Raw genomic sequence first — 23,417 nt, forward strand, 5'->3', positions numbered from 1 at the left:
CCCCAGCTGTACCAAACCAGGCAAGAAGCATGTGGAAATGATGTCTAGAAACGTTTTCCTGGGGGGGATTAAGTTTATGAATGCCTGTCTGGGCTACAGGAAAGTGGATGCACATTGATACTTTAAATGGAATTAAGGCATCATGGCATTTTGTGGGAATTAATGTGAATAATTCCCTGCTATCAACCAATCAGCATCCAGGATTCAAACAACCTGTTTTATATATATATATATTTTTTTTTTACAATTTTAACTCTTCGATTAATTCTTTCTGACATATCAGTCACTTCATGTTTTTTTTGGATACTGTTTGTAGGTTGCAGGTGGACGACCTAGCTGAAGATGATTTAGATGGTCTGTTGACAGCGCTGGGAGAAGGAAAGAGTTTGGAGCTGGAGTAAGAATCACATGATCTTTACTGTAATATCAAACCTTATTCACCATAAACAAACAGTTTTCCATTTTAATTTACTGCATCTCTACATCAACAACTTCAGACCAATTCATACCAATTATATGAATAATCATTTCTCGATAACTTTTCTACCATCAGTCTACTACTTTGAAACAACATTATTCAAACCACACTAGTCTGTTATTAGTGATGGTTCACACAAACCTTCAAATATCCTTCATTAAGTTTGATAACCAGATTCATATATGTGTTTGATAAAGAAATATTACATTTACTATTCATGTTTCTGTTACTCTGCATGTTTTTAGAGGGACTGTTTATGTTTCTCTCTTTGAAAATTGTGTTTTCTTTGCCTAACTCCAATTTTTCTGTATATTTCAGTCTGCGTAACACCAACTTCTCTGATGAGAAAGTACAGGACTTGCTTGTTTGTCTCACTAAACACAAAACCAGAAAAGTTCAAATTGGAGTGAAGTCCATCACCAGCAATACAGCTGACAAATTCATGTCCCTCATCAATAAGGCACATGGAGACTTGGATCTGATAAAGTAAGTCTGAACTTTAATTTTAGCTCCCAATCAACTGATTATATATCATACGATATTAAATTGAATTGATTGTCTTTGAAAACAGCAGGCAGCAGAATGCCTCACGCTACCGATCAAAAGTTTTGGGTCACTTAGAAATGTCCTTGTTTTTGAAAGAAAAGCACATTTTTTGCCCATTAAAATAACATCAAATTGATCAGAAATACAGTGTAGACATTGTTAATGTTGTAAATTACTATTGTAGCTGGAAACGGCAGATTTTTTATGGAATATCTACATAAGCGTACAGAGGCGCATTATCAGCAATCATCACTCCTGTGTTCCAATGGCACGTTGTGTTAGCAATCCAAGTTTATCATTTTAAAAGGCTGATTGATCATTAGAAAACCCTTTTGCAATCATTGTTAGCACAGCTGAAAACTGTTGTTCTGATTAAAGAAGCAAAAAAAATGGGTCGTCTTTAGACTAGTTGAGTATCTGGAGCATCAGCATTTGTGTGTTCGATTACAGGCTCAAAATGGCCAGAAACAAAATACATTCTTCTGAAACTCGTCAGTCTATTCTTGTTCTGAGAAATGAAGGCTATTCCATGCAAGAAATTAACCAGAAACTGAAGATCTGTTGACAATACAGCCCAGCCCTGAATGAGCATGTACTGTATAATGCAATATTTCCTTTCTGGTTGAGCTTTTCCACACTTTGCTTCATAAGACATTATACAGCCTTGATCATAATGCTATATGAACGTGGTCATTCTTATGAAAGCATTTGTAAACCTATGGAAAAACTTGCACTTGCCTTGCAAGTTTTACCTACTCTGACATGTGATATGTGGTTGTCGCAACTAGTGTGAATGTACTAGCTGTCAGTGGCTCTGGATAAGAGCTTCTGCTAAATGACTAACGTGTCATTGAAATGTAGTCCTATGGTAGATGTTTGTAAGCAGTTATTAGCAACTACTGTATGTCATGCATCACAATGCTTTATGCATTGATCATAAGGCATTATAAATGTGCTTAATGCATTATGAGGATATTAATGGAGATTATTTATGGGAAGTGTTACCAAAATTGAACAATACATAATTTCCACAATAATACTGCATATTAAATTGTCAAGAATATGACTTATCACCGTTTCCTCAGGCTTCATAATTGTAGGAATGTTGGATTGAGTGTCCAGCTACAGAAAGATGGAGTGAGGTGAGTATCTTTTAATATTAATTGTATTTTGGTTTTCAGTTGAAATGAATGTAGAAATGTGTATTTGATTGAATTTGACTAACAGTTGTACAGATTTCTAAAAAGTTCATATTTGAATAACTGCCTCGAGTGGATGAAGAGGTTTTGTTTGTGAAAGTCATTTTCTGTGTTGTATCTGGTGTTCACAGTACGCATCTTGTCAATTAAATTATTCATTCAATATATATATTTTTTTATCTCTTGTTTTTGAAGAGCTCCCCAAATTGTTCTTTGGTTAAAAGTGCCAGAGATGAAAATGATCTGTGACTCTATCAGAACATCTGGCTACAGTTTGACTGGAGTGAAGTAAGTATAATTTCACATCTCTCATACCACAAATCACACATTTCACAGCGGATATCTTTATTTATTGTACGTGTTATGGAGATGATTTGTTGAAGCACTCAAGTGATGAGGAACCCTTTCTGAGAGCTGAAGACTTCCCATGCTAATGCTTAGGTTTCAACTCAGTGAGCGAACACATTTTGATCCTGTAGCTGTAGTTAAGAAATTATTGTACTTGTTGAACTCTAGTTTATCTATGACATCACTAAGTAAGTAATATTATATCACAAATAAACTACAGTTTATCTTCCTCATATAAGGTTTGGAGTAGTACAGTGAAAGATTTTTTTTGCTCCTGATGACAGGTTGAGAGTGAGGCGTGTGGATGACGAGCGCCCATTCCTCTACCCTACAAACGATTGTAGGTTAACGTAAGGGAGACTAATAAATTATACTTCCTAAATATTCCATATTTTGAGAATCTCAAATTGAACCTTGAAACTCTCACGTGATTATTTTGTTTTTATGTTTAATTGCATTTCATATAATTTATGTGACTTGCTGCCATATAGTGATTAACTTTGCTCAACATACTGTAGCCAGACAGTGAATAAACATTCATTGGTATACATTCATGTGTACAGGTTACACATAGACAGGCCTCTCAGATGCGGCGTAGAGCGTGAAGGTCAACAGTCAGCACTCAGCAGCATTGAGATGTCCCTATATGGCGATGATGTATTTGACTGGAGACGCATCCAACAGCTACGTCAAACTCTGAAGCATAAGTAAAGACTACTGTCTTCAATTTAAATCTCAACACACACACACACACACACACACACACACGGTTATAGAGAAGCACACTGGACAGCTGACAATGAGCCTTAAAGGTCATTTACACTTGAGCCAACATCTGCAGTGTTTATTATGAATGCGGTCTCTGCCAATGGTAGTGAAATTGTTTTGAAAACGATGCTGTCTAGTGCTCTGCTCTATAACACACCTCGGATTGAATCCCGGCCAAACTATTACATATCTGCACACAAACAAACATGTCAAAAGATTTTAATGGTGTCTGTGTCTATGTTTGTGTCACATGAATGACCTCTACCAGGCCAGAGTGGGATGAGCATGCTGATGAACTGATCTCGCTGCTACACTCTCAAACCTCTCTGGGTGAAATCGTTCTGTTGGTGAGCAGCTTGACAGAGAGGTGTGCTGCCAGTGTAATCCGTCTGAGCCAGGCCTGTTCCAACCTGAAGGACATAATGTGAGTCCAACCTACTATATTATCAGTGTAGTCAGTCTCAGCCAGGCCTGTTCCAACCTGAAGGACATAATGTGAGTCCAACCTACTATATTATCAGTGTAGTTAGTCTCAGCCAGGCCTGTTCCAACCTGAAGGACATAATGTGAGTCCAACCTACTATATTATCAGTGTAGTCAGTCTCAGCCAGGCCTGTTCCAACCTGAAGGACATAATGTGAGTCCAACCTACTATATTATCAGTGTAGTCAGTCTCAGCCAGGCCTGTTCCAACCTGAAGGACATAATGTGAGTCCAACCTACTATATTATCAGTGTTGTCAGTCTCAGCCAGGCCTGTTCCAACCTGAAGGACATAATGTGAGTCCAATCTACTATATTATCAGTGTAGTCAGTCTCAGCGAGGCCTGTTCCAACCTGAAGGACATAATGTGAGTCCAACCTAGTATATTATCAGTGTTGTCAGTCTCAGCCAGGCCTGTTCCAACCTGAAGGACATAATGTGAGTCCAACCTACAATACTATCATTGTCTGTGTTCTTATATTTGTTTCAGTGTTACTGTTCCACTCATGAATACTCTATTCTCTTTCTCTCTTAGCCTTCAAGTAAACGGTTTCTTATTGGAGGAAGGAATACAATGCTTACGTGAATCAAAGAGGCGCCCAGATTGCCAGTTACTTCTCTTGGGGTATGGACGTACTTACTGTATATTATATTTTATACCATGGCATTGATGAATACTTGTTTCTGATTGGCTTGAAGGGCATTCTAGGGTGTGCATTATTTAAGTGATGTGGCCCAAGAAGCCGGTGTTTGGAGGATATATTGGCATGGGTGTTGTTTTGTTGAAGGCCGGCAAACTGTGCAATATATATCCTTCAAACACCAGATTCTCGGTCATTATAACTTTTTTACAACTGGTTACCAAATAATAATTTACATATTTTCATTAAAAACATTTTTTTTATTGATTAATTCATACTATTTCATCCTTCCTCAAGATTTAGTCCCGAGTCAAATCTAGGGTTGCTACCCAAGCCGCCTGGTCATTCGTTCGTTTGCCAGAGACACGACCCAGTCGTTAAGTCTTTTTGTTCTGTATCTATGGACGCAACCTAGTCGTTCGTTCTACATTTTCCATTGCCATACTGGCTGGCAACATTATTATCCCTTGCTTGCTAGCTAGCCAGCTACAGCTAACTTACAGTCACGTCGAACAGTGCAGCCAGAATAACAGCAAATTAGCTGCATTTGCGTTTGTTTGAGTTGTTTTCTAGTGACATTTATTTTGAATACATCCCTAACAATGAGCTAATGATACGTGCTTTCGCCTGGCATAGAACATATGCTTTCTTGTCAGGACACTGTTGTTCAGAGGAGCTAGCCAACAACACAGCTAACACAATCACTTAAAACTGAAGCTGGAAAGACAGCAAACTAGCTGCATATAATTTTTATAGTGGAGATCAAGTTGATAAATTGCCTGGCTGGGCTGATGAGACAGTGGATTGTGCAGTCAGATGGAACAGAGTAAAAATACATGTTAAAATAATAGATTTAGCCGGTGGGATTTTGTGGAATAGACACCGGCTGGAATACGGATTTGACCAATCAGCATTCAGTTTTAGACCCACCCATTGGATAATTCCCTATAATGCACGGTAGAATTCAATGTCTATAGTTCATTCTTACATGTTCTATTTTTGAGCTGCTTTTGAAAGCAAAAGTCGAATTGGAAACATTATTGGCATTTGTTGAATTTGATTTTCATAATGTCAAGCCAGGACTGGTGGTTTGGTTAGCTAAACTAGCAAGTCTGTTTGGTTACCACGGCAACTACTTTAGCTATCTAGTGAACTTGCAAGCTACTGTACTTCAGTTGATGATGAACACATTTTTACCAGCAAATGAACAAATGTCTAGCGGAAAATGTGTTCAATTATAGCCGTGGTATAAAAGGGATAATCGAATCGGGGCTCTAGAAAGTAATGCAACTCTGTGGAAGCAGTGTTGCCAACTTAGCGACGTTGTCGCTATATTTAGCGAGTTTTCAGACCCCTCTAAGCGACACATTTTCAAAAAAGGGTCTTGCAACAAATCTAGCGACTTTTTCTGGTGTTATTGGAGACTTTTGGAGACTCTGACGTGAAAGCACGTATCATTCTTACTCTTCTAAACGAGCAGCGGGTGCTGCCGTGGGCCCCACCCCTGTCCCAAAGCACTCACAGGCGGCCCAGTCCTCGCACAGCAGTCCCTCCCAGCTGCAGTCAGAGCAGGAGATGTTCACCCCTCCACGTCCGGACTGCAAATGAATCGGACTGCAAATGAATCGATCCCGCCCTGGCTTACACAAAAGAAAACAATTAACCTGAATTAGGGACAGACTAGTTACCATAATTTTCTCACCATTGACCGTTTTTTATATTGTCTCTTTTTGGTCCATTTAGATTGTTAATGTAGATTGTATACAAAAAAAATGTAAAAAATGTAATATTTAAAAATGTTCATGTTTTACTGTGACTTGTTTTAGGCTACTAAGTGGACCATGAGGTTAAAAACCAAACCAAATTAAGAAAACTAAACAAAAAAATAAATAAAAACGAAGTAACTTCGCCAGTGTGTCTCTTTTGGGTCAGTTTTGCCAGTCCCAAGCCAGGATAAAGGAGGAGGGTTGGAATTGTGACATAAAAAAACAAGAATCAACAGAAGAAAGTTCATTTGTAGTTCTAATCATATTTAGGGTGTTTTTTACTCACTTTTTGTCTCTCCCACGACATTATTCCTCTCTCCTACAGCGTCCATCACAATTTCATGCACACGACCGATTATGCAAATTAGGCAATGACGTCATTTATAGCAACTCCTAGCAACTTTTAGGACAGCCAATAGCTACTTACCTTACTGAGAAGTTGGCAACACTGCGTGGAAGGTCAGTCCACTTCGCTAGCGCGTTGTCTAACACACCTTCCACGTCGTTCCCTTATTTTCCATAGAATGCATAGCCCCTCGTTGATTATCTCTTACGTATCAGTTATTTGAGGCTTGAATAAACCAATGAATCAACTGAAGTTAATAATAGGTGTGCCACTAGATCTTTTCAAGTGTTAATCATCCCTTACCTCTGCAGGAGGAGATGCAGGAAGCTTGCTGACCAGTGCTCTGAGGAGAAGGACAAGCGGCTCAGTTGTAATGACAACGTTTTACTCGCTCTACATGGAGAATCATTCATAGAGATTGTGTTAAGGCATGGGAAGGAAAGCGGTATTGATGACACGTGGAATGGGAACGAAATCAATATTGATGACATGTGGAATGGGAACGAAACCAATATTGATGACATGTGGAATGGGAACAAACTCCATATTTATGACACGTGGAATGGGAACGAAAACGATAGTGATGACATGTGGAATGGGAAAGAAAGCAATAGGCCTAGAGATGATATAAAGTGTAAAGGGTGTTGTATGGTTGGATAGTGACCATGATGAAGACAACAGGGATGGTATAAGAAATATAACAAGAGGACAAAGACAACAGAGATGGTATAAGAAATATAACAAGAGGACAAAGACAACAGAGATGGTATAAGAAATATAACAAGAGGACAAAGACAACAGAGATGGTATAAGAAATATAACAAGAGGACAAAGACAACAGAGATGGTATAAGAAATATAACAAGAGACGGAGGACAAAGACAAGAGTAAAGAGACATGCCTTTGATCCTGATACCACTTAGATTTGGACTGATACTAACTATACATACTGGAAATGTTTTTGGGGTGATAATTTCAAAATGTAACTTTAGAAAGACTACAAGATTAAGTCAAATGAACTGAACTGAACAGATCTTACCTGCATTGGAGTCTTTATGGGAATGGTTCATACCATAAACAATGTAATATGCTCTATTGTTAAATATTATATGTACATTTCTGTATTATATGCACCACTAAACATGCCAATTTGAACTTTCCACTGCAGTACTTCCTTCATTGTAATATATTTTACCCCCATGCATTTATTACCACCATACTTATGTTTATTATTGATATTATTATTGTCTAATTAAATACATTATTACATGTAATTGTTCATACTATATATGTTTATGTTGTGTGTATACTGTTTGTGTACATTATTATTTCTACATTCGGTCTGTTTATTGAATTGTCAGCACCATTTCACCAGGTCAAATCCCTGGTATATGTAAATGTGCTTGGTGAGTAAAGGTGGTTGTGATTCTGAATCTGATTCTGTGAGTATAAGTGCAGGAGACAAGCAGCATTTCTCTGAACCTCTCATATTCCCTGGGTTTCCGCTTGTGTTCCTCTGTCGCTCAGTTGGTAGAGCTTGGAGCTTGCAGTGCTAGGACAGTGGGTTTGATTCCCACGACCACCCGAAAGTTAAATGTATGCGTGACTGTAAATTGCTTTGGATAAAATTGTATGCTAAATGGCACGTAGTGTTATTATTAAATGTAGGCCACAGGAGTCAATTCTCTCTTCTCCTCCTTTGGGCTCCCAAGTGGTGCAGTGGTCTAAGACACTGCATCTCAGTGCAAGAGTGCAGTTTGAATCCAGGGTGCATCACATCTGGTCGTGATAGGGTGGAGCACAATTAGCCCAGTGTTGTGCAGGGTAGGCTGTCATTGTAAATAAGAATTTGTTCTTAACTGAGTTGCCTAGTTAATTATTTGTTATTTTATTTGGTCTTTATGTTGGTTACGCCCCTGGCAGCATCACACCATTCCAATGCTATAGTCTTGTGAATCTGTCAGGAATATTTTGTGGATGAAAATACTTTGTTAGCTAACACACCTGGATTACCCATTAGGCCTGCAAGTACAGCTATGGAGAGTTAATCAAGCTTCCTAAGGGTGCAATTTCAGACACATATGCAATCATTAATGAATTACAGAACCCATCTTTGTTGCCTTTAAAGACTATTGTAATCTGTGCTACACAGGATTCCATCTTCCTCTTTTAGCACTAGACACAGCCTCATCCAATTCAAGGTGGTTCAGTGTATCCACTAGTCCGGGGCCAAACTTGGAAGAATATTCTCAGATTTTGATCCTACTTGTGTTTGATGTAAAACGGAATCACACTGTTTCATATGTTTTGGGACTGTCATAAACTGTCAGGTTGGAATTAACATTGAAATGTTTCTCTGATATGGCAGTGTCATAGATCCGTCTCCCCTTACAGCCATTTTTGGAGTACTACTCATAGGCAACCATCTTTATAGCACTCTTTCAGCTAGATGGCTAGTACTCCAGAACCGAAAGATGGTGGTTCCCCCATCTTATAAATAAGACATTACATTGAGTACATGTGGGAACTCCATACTGTTTTATGAAACTTTAGGCTCCATACCGGTCTTACTATGAACAGTCCACCTTCTGATGCCATTCTTATTAAAACAAAATGTAAGTCGCTCTGGATAAGAGCGTCTGCTAAATGACTTAAATGTAAATGTAAAATGGATATGTATTTGACTTCCCTCTTGTCATGGTTCCACCTGTCACCAGAGGGCGCCAGAGACCGTCCTGGAGACATTAATGACATTCAGGTGTGTCCTATTATGAATTATGAATTGTTTACCGTGTGCGTTTGCTGAGAGTTTTCGTGATCCTTCGGCTACCGTATCTCAGTTAAGTATTAGGTTCATCCATAACCACTGATTCCTCATCTGGTCTCTTCTCTACACCTGGGTCCAACCTCACCACATTCCACCTCTGACTTTCTGGTTGGAGGGGTGTTTTTATGTGTGTGGTGGAGGTAGGCCTTGAGATTGGTGATGTGTGTCCATCAATGCTTGAAGAATGTAACTTGTGCCTCTTGCCCCGTCAGACCCTAAAAAGTATGCTTATTTTGCTCCCTTTCTTAAAAACACCATTGTAAACTTACATTTTGGTCCAGTTAATGGTCAGTCTTTGTGGTCATGACTGTCTGTGAATGTGAGTGGTTGCATTTCTCCACCCCACCAATCGGCTGATTACAGGAACAGTGACCGGGTGTTAAACTACAGATTACCCTTTAACCTTTGTACCCTTCTGCCTTGTGTGTATATAACTTGTCTAAAGTCTTTATACTTTAAATAAATCATTGAGTATATTTTTTTACATTGTGTTGTTTACATTGTAATTGTGTGTGATTTGTGTGTACAACTGAATAAACAGAGTAAAAAAAAGAGTTGTAGATGTATTGAATGAACAAATAATTAACCAATAAACTTTGTTTGTGGACCACCCTAATCCCAGTTATTTACGTTAAATTAACATACATTTTTTGAGAAGATAAATAACCTACTGATTCAAAACAACATGTACTACATGAGGTAAGTATCAAACGTTTTCGAAGATGCCGTTGTCTGGCTTTACTAGCTGTAGCCTGCAGTCAACGCAAAATATGGTGTACTGTTATTTTGAGAAAGCCAACATTTTCTGTATTATAATGAGACCATATGATACGACAGGTCAAATTGATTATTTTTGTCACGTTGTCCTACATTAAATGTATTTATTAGACGGGGACAAGGTGGAGTGGCAATTCAACTGCTCAGACATGAGATGTATGTGGCAGGGCCTCCAGACAATCACGGATTACAAAAACAGATGCCTCGCTCTGGACGAACTAAACACCTTCTTTGCCCGCTTCGAGGAAAACATCATCGAGCCACGGACGTTCGTGAGCACTGTGTGCTCTCGACGTGAGAAAATCATTTTAAGCGTGTTAACCCTCGCAAGGCTTCCGGCTCAGATGGCATCCCAAACTGTGACCTCAGAGCATGTGCAGACAGGCTGGCCAGAGAATTTACAGACATATTCAATCTCTCCCTATCCCAGTCTGTTGCCCCACTTGCTTCAAGATGTACAATATTGTTCCTGTTCCCAAGAAAGCAAAGGTAACTGAACTAAATGACTATCACCCCGTAACACTCACTTCTGTCATCATGAAGTGCAGTTATATTGCAGTGTCCTGTAGGTATACTGCACTCTGACAGCATTTTTTTTTTAAAAGTGTTTATATTTCTTTCATTAGTCCATTGTTGATATAGTCCAACAACATTTTGCATGTCAGCAATTAAGTTATCAAGATTGTAACTTTCAAAATACAGAAATCTGGCCTGTATGATGCATATGATGCATTTAGCTTGCTAGTTAGCTAGCTAGGACACGGTGTCGCCCCTGCCTCCCGCCTGCTGTGTACTGGGAAGACTAGCTGGCTAAGCTAGCACACAGTGTCCTTACGCTCCTGCCTGCCGAACACCTGCCCTCACCGTCAGAACTGTGGGAAAACAGTGCCAGATAAGCAGGGGCGAAGGACACTGTCTAACGCTGTATTGCTAGCTAGCTACCATTGTAGCCCCCGCCCCGTCTTGTGTGGGGTTTATCGGCAGCTGGCATCCAACGTTATTGTGCATTAAAGCCACATACTGGAGCGCCCCCATCTCCTGCCTGTCCTAGCTTAAACATCGACCAATATAAGTATAAAGGGGGGTTCCTGCAGATGCAGGAATGCCCACATGCAGTAATTCTCCTCCTTGTGCAACTGGGTCATGGACTTCCGGACGGGCCAACCAAGTGGTGAAGTAGGCAACAACACCTCTGCCACGCTTATCCTCAACACAGGCAAACACAGGGGTACATTCTCAGCCCCCTTCTGTACTCCCTTTTCACCCATGACTGCTGTCCATGTACGTATCCAACTCAATCAGCAAGTTTGGTGATGACACAACAGTGGTAGGCCTGATTACCAACAACAATGATACAGCCTACAGGGGGAGGTGAGAGCACTTGTGGGGAGAAGTACCAGGAAAATAACCTCAACGTCAACAAAAGGAAGGAGCTGATAGCAGATTAGGGACTAAAGGAGGAAGTAGAGAGAACACCCCATCCACGTCGACGGGGCTGCAGTGGAGAGGTTCAAAAGATTAAAGTCCCTCGGCGTGCAAATCACTGACAACCTGAAATGGTCCCTTCACACAGACAGCATGGTGAAGAAGGTGCAATGGTGCCTCTTCAACCTCAGCAGGCTGAAGAAACTAGGCTTTTGCCTAAGACCTGTATGAACTTGGACAGATGAAATGTTGAGAGCATCCTGTCGGGCTGTATCACCGCCTGGTATGGCAATTGCACCGTTCGCAACCGCAGGGCTCTCCAGAGGGTGGTGTGATCAGCTGAACACATCACCAGGGACACACTGCCTGCTCTCCGTGACATCTATAGCACCCGGTGTCACATAAAGGCCAAGAGAAGATCATCAAGGACCTCAGCCACCGAACCTGTGAACCCTCCTAACATCTAGAAGGCGAAGACCGTACAGGTGTATCAAAGCTGGGACAGAGAGACTGAGAAACAGCTTCTATCTCCAGGCCACCAGACTGTTGAACAGTCACCACTAGCCGGCCTCCGCCCTGTACCCTGTACCCTGCCCTGAACCTTAATCACTGTTCTAGCCGGCTACCACCCGATACTCTACCCTGAACCTTAGTCACCGTTGTAGCCGGCTACCACCAGATACTCTACCCTGAACCTTAATCACTGTTCTAGCCGGCTACCACCCGATACTCTACCCTGAACCTTAGTCACTGTTCTAGCCGGCTACCACCCGATACTCTACCCTGAACCTTAGTCACTGTTCTAGCCGGCTACCACCCGATACTCTACCCTGAACCTTAGTCACTGTTCTAGCCGGCTACCACCCGATACTCTACCCTGAACCTTAGTCACTGTTCTAGCCGGCTACCACCCGATACTCTACCCTGAACCTTAGTCACTGTTCTAGCCGGCTACCACCCGATACTCTACCCTGAACCTTAGTCACTGTTCTAGCTGGCTACCACCCGATACTCTACCCTGCACATTAGAGATTGCTGCCCTATGTACATAGTCATTGAACACTGGTAACTTAAATAATGTTTACATACTGTTTTACCCACTTTATACGTATATACAGTACAAATCAAATCAAACGGTATTAGTCACATGTGCCGAATACAACAGGTAGACCTTACACTGAAATGCTTACTTAAGAGTCCCTAACCAACAATGCAGTAAAAACAAATATGTATAGCTAAGAATAAGAACTAAAAGTAACAAGTAATTAAAGAGCAGCAGTAAAATAACAATAGTGAGACTATATACAGGGGGTACCGGTACAGAGTCAATGTGCGGGTTAGTTGAGGTAATATGTACATGTAGATAGAGTTATTAAAGTGACTATGCATAGATGATAACAACAGAGAGTATCAGTAGTGTATTTGTATTTATTATGGATCCCCATTAGCTGCTGCCAAAGCAGCAACTACTCTTCCTGGGGTCCAGAAAAATAAAGGCAGTTTATACAATTTTAAAACATTACAATACATTCACAGATTTCACAACAGACTGTGTGTCCTCAGGCCCTTACTCCACCACTACCACATATCTACATACTAAATCCATGTGTATGTATACTGTGTATATTATCGTGTGTATATTATCGTGTGTATATTATCGTGTGTATATTATCGTGTGTATATTATCGTGTGTATATTATCGTGTGTGTATTATCGTGTGTATATTATCGTGTGTATATTATCGTGTGTATATTATCGTGTGTGTATTATCGTGTGTATATTATCGTGTGTATATTATCGTGTGTATATTATCGTGTGTATATTATCGTGTGTGTATGTATGTGTCTGTGCCTATGTTTGTGTTGCTTCACAGTCCCCTCTGTTCCATAAGGTGTTTTGTTATCTGTTTTTTAAATCTAATTTTACTGCCTGAGTCAGTTACTTGATGTGGAATAGAGTTCCATGTAGTCATGGCTCTATGTAGTACTGTGTCCCTCCCATAGTCTGTTCTGGACGTGGTGACTGTGAAGAGACCTCTTGTGACATGTCATGTGGGGTATGCATGGGCCATTGCTCATCCAAATATTTATATGTACATATTCTTATTCATTCCTTTACACTTGTGTGTATAAGGTAGTTGTTGTGAAATTCTTAGATTACTTGTTAGATATTACTGCATGGTCGGGAACTAGAAGCACAAGCATTTCGCTACACTCACATTAGCATCTGCTAACCTTGTGTATGTGACCAATAACATTTGATTTGATTTGAAGGCGAGGTCAGTACAGGTGCATTAAAGAGACTGAAAAACAGCTTCCATCTCAAGGCCATCAGACTGTTAAATAGCCACCACTAGGCGGCTTCCACCCGGTTACGTAACCCTGCACCTTAGAGGCTGCTGCACCATATACATAGACATGGAATCACTGGCCACTTTAATAATGGAACACTAGTCACTTTAATAATGGTTACATATTTTTACTATACCCTTCTCATATGTACAGTTGAAGTCGAAAGTTTACATACACTTAGGTTGGAGTCATTAAATCTCGTTTTTCAACCACTCCACAAATTTATTGTTAAAAAACTATAGTTTTGGCAAGTCAGTTAGGACATCTACTTTGTGCATGACACAAGTAATTTGTCCAACAATTGATTACAAACAGATTATTTCACTTATAATTCACTGTATCACAATTCCAGTGGGTCAGAAGTTTACATACACTGTGCTTTTAAACAGCAAGTTGACTGTGCCTTTAAACAGCTTGGAAAATTCCAGAAAATGATGTCATGGCTTTAGAAGCTTCTGATAGGCTAATTGACATCATTTGAGTCAATTGGAGGTGTACCTGTGGATGTATTTCATGCCCGACCTTCAAACTCAGTGCCTCTTTGCTTGACATCGAGGGAAAATCAAAAGAAATCAGCAAAGACCTCAGAAAAAAATTGTAGACCTCCACAAGTCTGGTTCATCCTTGGGAGCAATTTCCAAACACCGTAAGGCACCACGTTCATCTGTACAAGCAATAGTACGTAAGAAAAAACACCATGGGACCACGAAGCCATCATGCCGCCCAGCAAGGAGACGCGTTCTGTCTCCTAGAGATGAACGTACTTTAGTGCAAATCATTCCCAGAACAACAGCAAAGGACGTTGTGAAGATGCTGGAGGAAAAAGGTACAAAAGCATCTATATCCACAGTAAAACAAGTCCTATATCGACATAACCTGAAAGGCCGCTCAGCAAGGATGAAGCCACTGCTCCAAAACCGCCATTAAAAAGCCAGACTAAGATTTGCAACTGCACTTGGGGACAAAGATTGTACTTTTTGGAGAAATGTCCTCTGGTCTGATGAAACAAAAATAGAACTGTTTGGCCATAATGACCATCGTTATGTTTGGAGTTAAAAGGGGGAGGCTTGCAAGCCAAAGAGCACCATCCCAACCGTGAAGCACAGGGGTGGCAGCATCATGTTGTGGGGGTGCTTTGCTGCAGTAGGGACTGGTGCACTTCACAAAATAGATGGCATCATGAGCACAGAAAAATATGTGAATAAATTAAAGCAACATCTCAAGACATCAGACAGGAAGTTAAAGCTTGGTCGCAAATGGGTCTTCCAAATGGACAATGACCCCAAGCGTACTTCCAAAATGGCTTAAGGCAAAATGGCTTGATAAGGACAACAAAGTCAAGGTATTGGAGTAGCCATCACAAAGCCCTGAACTCAGTCCTATAGTACATTTGTGGGCAGAACTGAAAAAGTGTGTGCGAGCAAGGAGGCCTACAAACCTGACTCAGTTACACCAGCTCTGTCAGGAGGAATGGGCCAAAATTCACCCAACTTATTGTGGGAAGCTTGTGGAAGGCTACCCGAAATGTTTGACCCAAGTTAAACAATTTAAAGGCAATCCTACCAAATACTAATTGAGTGTATCTAAACTTCTGACCCACTGGGAATGTGATGAAAGAAATAAAAGCTGAAATAAATCATTATTCATTACTATTATTCTGACATTTCACATTCTTAAAATAAAGTGGTGATCCTAGCTGAAATTAGACAGGGAATTTTGACTTGGATTAAATGTCAGGAATTGGTAAAAACTGAGTTTAAATGTATTTGGCTAAGGTGTATGTAAACTTCCGACCAACTGTATATACTGTATTCTATTCTACTGTATTTTAGTCTATTCCATTTCGACATTGCTCTTCCTAATATTTATGTACTTAAATTATTTTACTTTTAGGTTTGTGTGTATTGTTGTGAATATTTTGATATTACTACACTGTTGGAGCTAGAAACACAAGCATTTCGCTACACCCGCAATAACATCTGCTACATATGTGTATGCGACCAATACAATTTGATTTGATTTGATATATGTTGGTTACTTTCTAAATGTAATCTGTTAGTTACTAGTTACTTGTCCAAAATTGTAATCAGTAACGTAACTTTTGGATTACCCAAACTCAGTAACGTAATCTGATTACATTCAGTTACTTTTAGACAACTTCCCCCTTAATAGACATTAGAAGAAATCAAAAAATGTATGTTACCAATTGAACGACATCTTTCGTAGGATAAATCAATGATAAAGTTTACATAGCTGGCCATATATGGATGTTAAATTTTACTTTGTAGGTTGGTTATGTAGGCTTCTTCTAACCCATCGCTTTCTACTACACATAATAATACGATTAAATTACTTCTTTACATTAAAAACCAAACTCTATCAGAAATCTAGTCATTCCAATAAATGTTATACCCCTTGATCTTCAAGAATAGGACTTATGGAAGTATAGAGCAACCAAATGATTTGACCTGAGCATGACCCCAAAACGAAGGACTTATTAAACAGCCCTACTCTGTTGTTTATGATTTTGTTGACATGGAGAGCAGATTGGGCTCATTGATATATTGATATATGTATATATTCAACAGTTTGGACACACGGGCCTCCTGAGTGGCACAGCAGTCTAAGGCACTTCATCTCAGTGCTAGCTGTGTCAATACATATCCTAATTCGATCCCATGCTCAGGCCGCAACCGGGAGACTGTCACGACTTCCGCCAAGTCGGTTCCTCCCCTTGTTCGGTCAACGTCACTGGTTTTCTAGCCATCGCTGATCCACCTTTCATTTTTCCATTTGTCTTGTTTTGTTTTCCTACACACCTGGTTTCAATTCCGTCGGTATTAGACATGTATATAACCCTCTGTCCCCCCCCATGTCTATGTGTGGAATTGTTTGTTGTTTCGTGTATGTGCACGCTACACTGGTTTGCGCTGGGTTATGTCACCCGTATTGTGTTTAGTGTTCTTAGTGCCGTGTGTTTTTGTTCGCCTAAATAAAAGGCTCTGTTTGCTACCCAAATTCTGCTCTCCTGCGCCTGACTTCCTTACAGCCAGTTACGCATACCTAACAGAGACCCATTAGGCGGCACACAATTGGCCCAGCATCGTCCAGGTTAGGGGAGGATTGATCTCTACCTGTGTGGTTCCCACAGTGAAGCATGGAGGAGGAGGTGTGATGGTGCTTTTCTGGTGACACCTTCTGATTTATTTAGAATTCAAAGCACACTTAACCAGCATAGCTACCACAGCATTCTGCAGCGATACGCCATCCCATCTGGTTTGTGCTTAGTGGGACTATCATTTGTTTTTCAACAGGACAGTGACCCAACACAGCTCCTTGGCATTCTTTCAACAAGCCTCACGAGGAATGCTTTTCCAACAGTCTTGAAGGAGTTCCCACATATGCTGAGCACTTGTTGGCTGCTTTTCCTTCACTCTGCGGTCCAACTCCTCACAAACCATCTCAATTGTGTTGAGGTTGGGTGATTATGGAGGCCAGGTCATCTGATGCAGAACTCCATCACTCTCCTTGGTCAAATAGCCCTGACAAAGCCTAGAGGTGAGTTTTGGGTCATTGCCCTGTTGAAAAACAAATGATAGTCCCACTAAACGCAAACCAGATGGGATGAGTAGGTGTTTCCAAACTTTTGACTGGTACTGTAAATATAATTTATAAGTCCAAAAATTGATGTATCAACTACAGCTTGCCCTTTTAAGTCTATCAAAAGTGTAGGAGTTTGAGCATGTGTACATTAAGCCTATGTACGTAAGCGGTACCGGTGCGCCAAGTCTAGGTCCAAAAGGCTTCTGAACAGCTCTTCCGGACTATTTGCGTTGACCCGCCCCCCCTTTTTTTACGCTGCTGCTACTCACTGTTTATTATATAGTATCTATGCATGGTCACTTTACCCCTACCTACATGTACATATTACCTCAATTACCTCGACTAACCTGTACCTCCGGTACCCCTGTATATAGCCTCATTATAGTTTTTTTAAACTTTATTTTATTTAGTAAATATTTTTTTCTAAACTTAAAACTGCTTTGTTGGTTACAATTAAAATTTCCCATTACCTAACATAATCGTTTGGTGCTTTCGCCGTAAAGCCTATTTGAAATTGGACACTGTGGTGGGATTAACATGAAGTGTATCTTTAAAATGGTGTGGAATACTTGTATGTCTGAGGAATTTTAATTATGAGATTTCTGTTGTTTTGAATTTGGCGCCCTGCACTTTCACTGGCTGTTGTCATATCGATCCCGTTAGCGAGTTTTTGAGAAGTTCAATCAGGATTTCTTGTGTCTCCTGATGGTTTCGGATTTCTAAAACTTGAAATATTGTTCATCATCAGTTATACTAGAGACATGAGGGGTGCCATAGTCTAGGGTCTACACCAGATGTTAATGGTTATCATGAGTTCCAGGAAGTATATAAGTACCCATACCTGCCAACGTACTTGAAGAACAGAGTGGTCTACAGTATATCAGGCAGCAGGAAAGTACCTCTCCCTCCCCGTCACTCTGCCTGGGGACTCCATGGACAAGTATATGCTGGCTAAGCTATAAACAGACACCTCAGTTCAGTACACATTGTCTAAGCTATAGACAGATACCTTAGTTCAGTCAAATCTGGGCATCTACTCAATGAAAAATATCCAAGTAAGAAGACATATGATCATAAAACATGTCTTATCTACAAGAGGGAATATTCGCACAACCAATGAATTAGAGCCATTACAAAGGAATCAGATGCATCTAGGCTACCATCTAGTGTCATGTTGGATCAGATATGGACGTCACATAGCTGACGACAACCTATCCTTGGATGCCCTCATCACGATGGCCATCCGTCTGGATAACCTGCTTCGGGAGCATCAGTACCCCCATCGCCTCTCTCCCTTCTCCGTTGATCATTCTGAGTCTGAACCCATGGGCTACGCGCCTCTCCGCGGCTCAACGATGCCGTCATAGACAGCTGGGCCTCTGTCCTTGCGGACAGGAGGGGCACCAGCTTCAACGGCGTCTGGTACATTCTAACTTGGGGTCCACGTGAGCAGAGGGACAGCCACGTGATTGTCCGTCTCCTGGGTTAAGCGTGAGTATTCTATCATCATCACTTTCCGACGAACCTTTCCCAGTAACGATTTCACTGGCTGGCTGACCTTCAAGTTTTGTTTCTACAGCTCTAGTGGACTTCAATGCCGCAGGTGAATCTTATTGACCAGGCCCTCGTCTCCTCCCTTAACATCACCACATACCCACTCTCCTCCCCTTGTCCTGTTCAAGCTCTGGATAGTCAAGCACTAGGATCCAGGACAATAACACACATCACAGCACCACTCACCCTCACCTTGGAATCCATGATTAAAGAAAGCCTTCCCTTCCTCATCATCAGTGCACCCGTACACAAGATCATCCTCGGCCTCCCATGGCTTCAACGTCATAACCCCACCCATAACCCAGAAGAGGTATGGAGCGGACTCTAGCGTACAGTCCCCCCCCCCCATGATGCTCCCGTGTTCACAATCCTGGTAATCCGTCTGGCCCCGCTGGCTTTGTCAACGTCTTGCTCACATCGGCTACCGAGAGCGTTATCACCCAGTCGTCCAGAACAGCTGGTGCTCTCGTGCATGCTTCAGTGTTGCTTGCCTTGAAGTGATGATAAAGGCATTTAGCTCGTCTGGTAGGCTCGCATCACTGTGCAGCTCGCGCCTGGGATTCCCTTTGCTGTTCAGCAACGCTCCCCATCCAACCTGACATAACTTGAGAGGATCTGCAGCGAAGACTAGGGGAAACTCCCCAAATATAGGTTTGCCAAACTTGTAGCGTCCAACCAAAGAAGACTCAAGGCTGTAATAACTGCCAAAGGTGCTTCAACAAAGTACTGAGTCTAAATTGTAATGTAAAAGGGATATTTCGGTTTTAAATGTTTAATAGATTTGCAAAAAATTCAAAAACCTGTATTTGCTTTGTCATTATGGGGTATTGTGTGTAGATTGATGAGAAAAATGTTTAAATTTGAGAAGAAGGCTGTAACGTATCAAAATGTGGAAAAAGTCAAGGTTTCTGAATACTTTCCGAACAAACTGTATAACTCTACCAGTGAATGTAATGCATGTACAGTAGTATTGGCTAGGGCACATAATAATAAAACACTGTCTACTGTAACACTTGTCTTTCTGTCTTCTAACAAATTGATTGATTAATTTTTACCAACCCCAATATGGTTTTACACCATTACAAAATGTTGTGAACATAACTTTATTATCAAATGAGGCAGACGGTCCTCTTATTTTCACATTATGGACAGGTTTTCATCGGGTCTAATCAGTTGGTCTGTGACTGAGATCTCCTAATCCCTTTTCCACAACCTTACTGAACGGGTTAAACAGGAATGTTGCCTGTGAAAGTAGACCACTCCTTGCCTGGCAATAATTGACTTGCGCACAAAACACTACATTCATAAAGATCAGAAAACTACATTTCACACAGCACCTTCAACTGTGTTTATGAGGGGTGAGTAGCCTACTAGAAATGTACATGTTTAAAAATGTGTTGGATGTACAAGAATTACACACTAACACATTTTATTGTGATGTATTTGAATTGTAATCAGATTGTAACATGTTAACATGTTAAAATAGCTTTCACAACACATGCACAAGCAAGCTTGGAGTAAATTTAGTTTAGTATAGTTTTTTTTAAATGACTACAGTTAAAATGTATCGGAAACAGGTTGCAAACGGAATGTGTGATTTTTCAGGTAGGGTAAAGTCCAATAAGCCCTTAAGGTGTGCCTCCTGTAGAAAACTGGGACAAAAGAAACTGGACTGACATTGAGCATGTGGGCCACAAGGAGTCAAAGAAAAACAGACATTTCAACCTGAAGTAAGTGAACTAGTTTTAATATCTTGTTGAAAAGAAGAAGGTAAGGAAGTGCTGCTATGATACAGTAGATCTTTGTAAATAGAAGGTGTCTTTGGTTAATTGGTCGTCTAATAACATACTTCATATAATTAAAACGCTTTTATTGTTACAGCTTGTTAAATGGAACATTTCAAACTGCTTGCGTGGGGAAAAAAACATGAACTGAATATGCTTTAACAATGAATTTAAATAGCATTTTAATTTTATTAAGAGTACCTTGGTCATCCTTGTTTTGTTTTTTAAAGTCTTAATAACTGTCAAATACTCCAAATATATGTGTTATCTATTGCATGGGCATATCATTGCAGTACCTTACTGATTGTTTCCCTAGTAGACAACCAGTGAAGAGACAGATGACTTCGTGCTGAGGTGTGACCTTTCCTGAGAGCAAAATGGAGTCGTCTGATCAAAGTAAGTTAGACTTGGATATGGTGAGACTATACAGAACTATACTCATACACTTCTAAAGCTCCAGTCAATCCTGAGGTTATATGTAGTTTATAACAGAGCTTTAAGCTTCCCTGCAAACAACGAGTCGTTAGGACGTCCCCGGGACATCACAAAATGGTCTCCTAAAGTCATCAGGACGTTGTGTCATGGTCTCCTAGAAGATTTGTAGGACTTTCTTGGAGTGTTGTGTCATGGTCCCCTGGAGGTTTTGTCTAGTTCCCACTTTGTCCCTGGGACATCCTCTGGGAAGTTTTTAGAACATTCTTGGGATGTTGTGTCATGGTTGGGACATTGTGTCATCGTCCCCTGGACCCAAGAAGGTCCTGAAACCAGGAATTACACAAAGGTCCCAGAGAGAATGTTCCCTTGGGACAATCACGTGACGACTTCAGGACTAGTTAAAGGAAAGTCATGAGAACGTCGGAAATAGGTCCTGACATAGTCCTCAGTGACGTCCTGGGAGCGTATACATCCTAGGGCCAGCTAAACCTTGGTTCACTACCAGAGGCTGCCCCCACCAGCAGGAGGCCCAGCACAACCTCGGGGGGTTAAGTCCAACCCCGATCCACAACTATCCACAACTATCACCCATGCCAAAACCCTCAAATACCAAACTCTACCAACTACTAGCAGCAAAACTTGTGTAGTGTGTGTAGTCTGCTGTTTATTATACCGTACCACTTGATTGTGTTTATTGGGTCTCCTAACTGTGACATGTCAAAGTAGTAGCCTACAGTACCATCTTGTGGTCAGCTATTGAACTGAGCAGAATTATGATGCTGCATTCTTCCCTAATCATTTTTTTGCAAGGGACATGCATGTAACCTACTCATGTAACCAAGATGATAATCAAACAAGATGACATGTGCCATTTAGGACCTTTTTAACAGGCAGTTCAACCTGGTGGTTATTTTTAACCCATTTCAAATTAAATGACACATGTACATTTTACTTGGCATATTTTATCATCTCAACCAATGCCATTTAGTAAAATTATCATTGTTTTCATCTTCGGACTCCCATATTTTTTTAAACACACATTCTAAGATGATTGAACAAAGCCAAACTTAATTTACCAATTATTTATTTGTTTACTAATTGTGTATACAATGGGAAATTGCAAGTTTATAAAATGGTTGTTGAGCTCTAAAACATAATTTAAGAATGATTAAATTAATAATAAGTTATATATATTTTTTAAGTACTCTTTAAAAATATGCTCTACCGGGCAGGTGAGTGGTCCATTAAAGGAATGCTATTAAGTCAAAGCTAGTGATAATGGACTATGGAGAAATATTGTTATGGGATTATTTTTGTCTGTGCAAATACAAAAATCCTTTCAAATCCATATAATTAGTTACTGTCTGTCTGTTATCTTCAATGTGTTTCACAATATCATTCAGTACATGTAATTGTACTCCTATTCTAAGCATATAAACTGTAAAAGCATTCACACAAATTAAAGGATGAATAATCTGTATATTCTTGATAATAATGAAGTTTAACCTGTGCCCTCCATAGATGCTGAGTTGGTGGATGAACACAGGCCCCAGCTCATTCAGAGGGTCACCATGGTGATGCCTATAGCTGATGAGCTGCTCTCTGAAGGCATGATTCATAAAGAGATGTACTCCAACATCAGTGCTGCCAGAACTGATGAGGACAAAATGAGGGAGCTCTTTAAAGCCCTCCAGTCTGGAGGAAACAAAGTGAAATCTGCCTTTCTCTCCATACTGAGGGAGAATGAACCTAATCTGGTCCAGGATTTGGGTGAGTGAAGATGTACACAGACATGTACTCTTGAGAGACAGTTTGTAGAGGAAAAGGTGAAACTGACTGTTGTGTTTTAACATTTTCAATGGATTATTAGGTTGTAGTCAGAGTCTGCCACAACAATATCTTGTGTGAAAACTTGTACTGTAATAACACTTTAATGTGAGGTATTTATTCATTATTTGTATAATTTACATAGAATTCCACATCAAACAAGGAGCTCAACAAGGTAAGCCATGTCTCTTCCACCTATTTAAATAACATTAATATGATTCAAATAATATGATTTAAACATTGTTTGTTTTCAACAGAAA

The 23,417-nt window shown here is 40.3% G+C and overlaps 1 protein-coding gene across 1 annotated transcript in view; it reads left to right on the forward strand.

The window, feature by feature from the left end:
- LOC115117556 (uncharacterized) overlaps window positions 1–23,417 on the forward strand; it is a 36,428-nt gene that overhangs the window by 7,376 nt on the left and 5,635 nt on the right. Inside the window, exons 8-19 of the mRNA XM_065013623.1 lie at window positions 317–397; window positions 797–964; window positions 2,110–2,166; window positions 2,419–2,511; window positions 2,856–2,921; window positions 3,135–3,278; window positions 3,608–3,763; window positions 4,358–4,447; window positions 6,887–7,221; window positions 10,290–10,472; window positions 22,852–23,100; window positions 23,303–23,332. Coding sequence (XP_064869695.1) covers window positions 317–397; window positions 797–964; window positions 2,110–2,166; window positions 2,419–2,511; window positions 2,856–2,921; window positions 3,135–3,278; window positions 3,608–3,763; window positions 4,358–4,447; window positions 6,887–7,221; window positions 10,290–10,472; window positions 22,852–23,100; window positions 23,303–23,332 — 1,652 coding nt within the window. The remainder of the gene's footprint in view (window positions 1–316; window positions 398–796; window positions 965–2,109; window positions 2,167–2,418; window positions 2,512–2,855; window positions 2,922–3,134; window positions 3,279–3,607; window positions 3,764–4,357; window positions 4,448–6,886; window positions 7,222–10,289; window positions 10,473–22,851; window positions 23,101–23,302; window positions 23,333–23,417) is intronic.

This window comes from Oncorhynchus nerka, linkage group LG9b (assembly GCF_034236695.1).
Source record: "Oncorhynchus nerka isolate Pitt River linkage group LG9b, Oner_Uvic_2.0, whole genome shotgun sequence".
In the NCBI taxonomy this organism is placed as follows: domain Eukaryota; kingdom Metazoa; phylum Chordata; class Actinopteri; order Salmoniformes; family Salmonidae; genus Oncorhynchus; species Oncorhynchus nerka.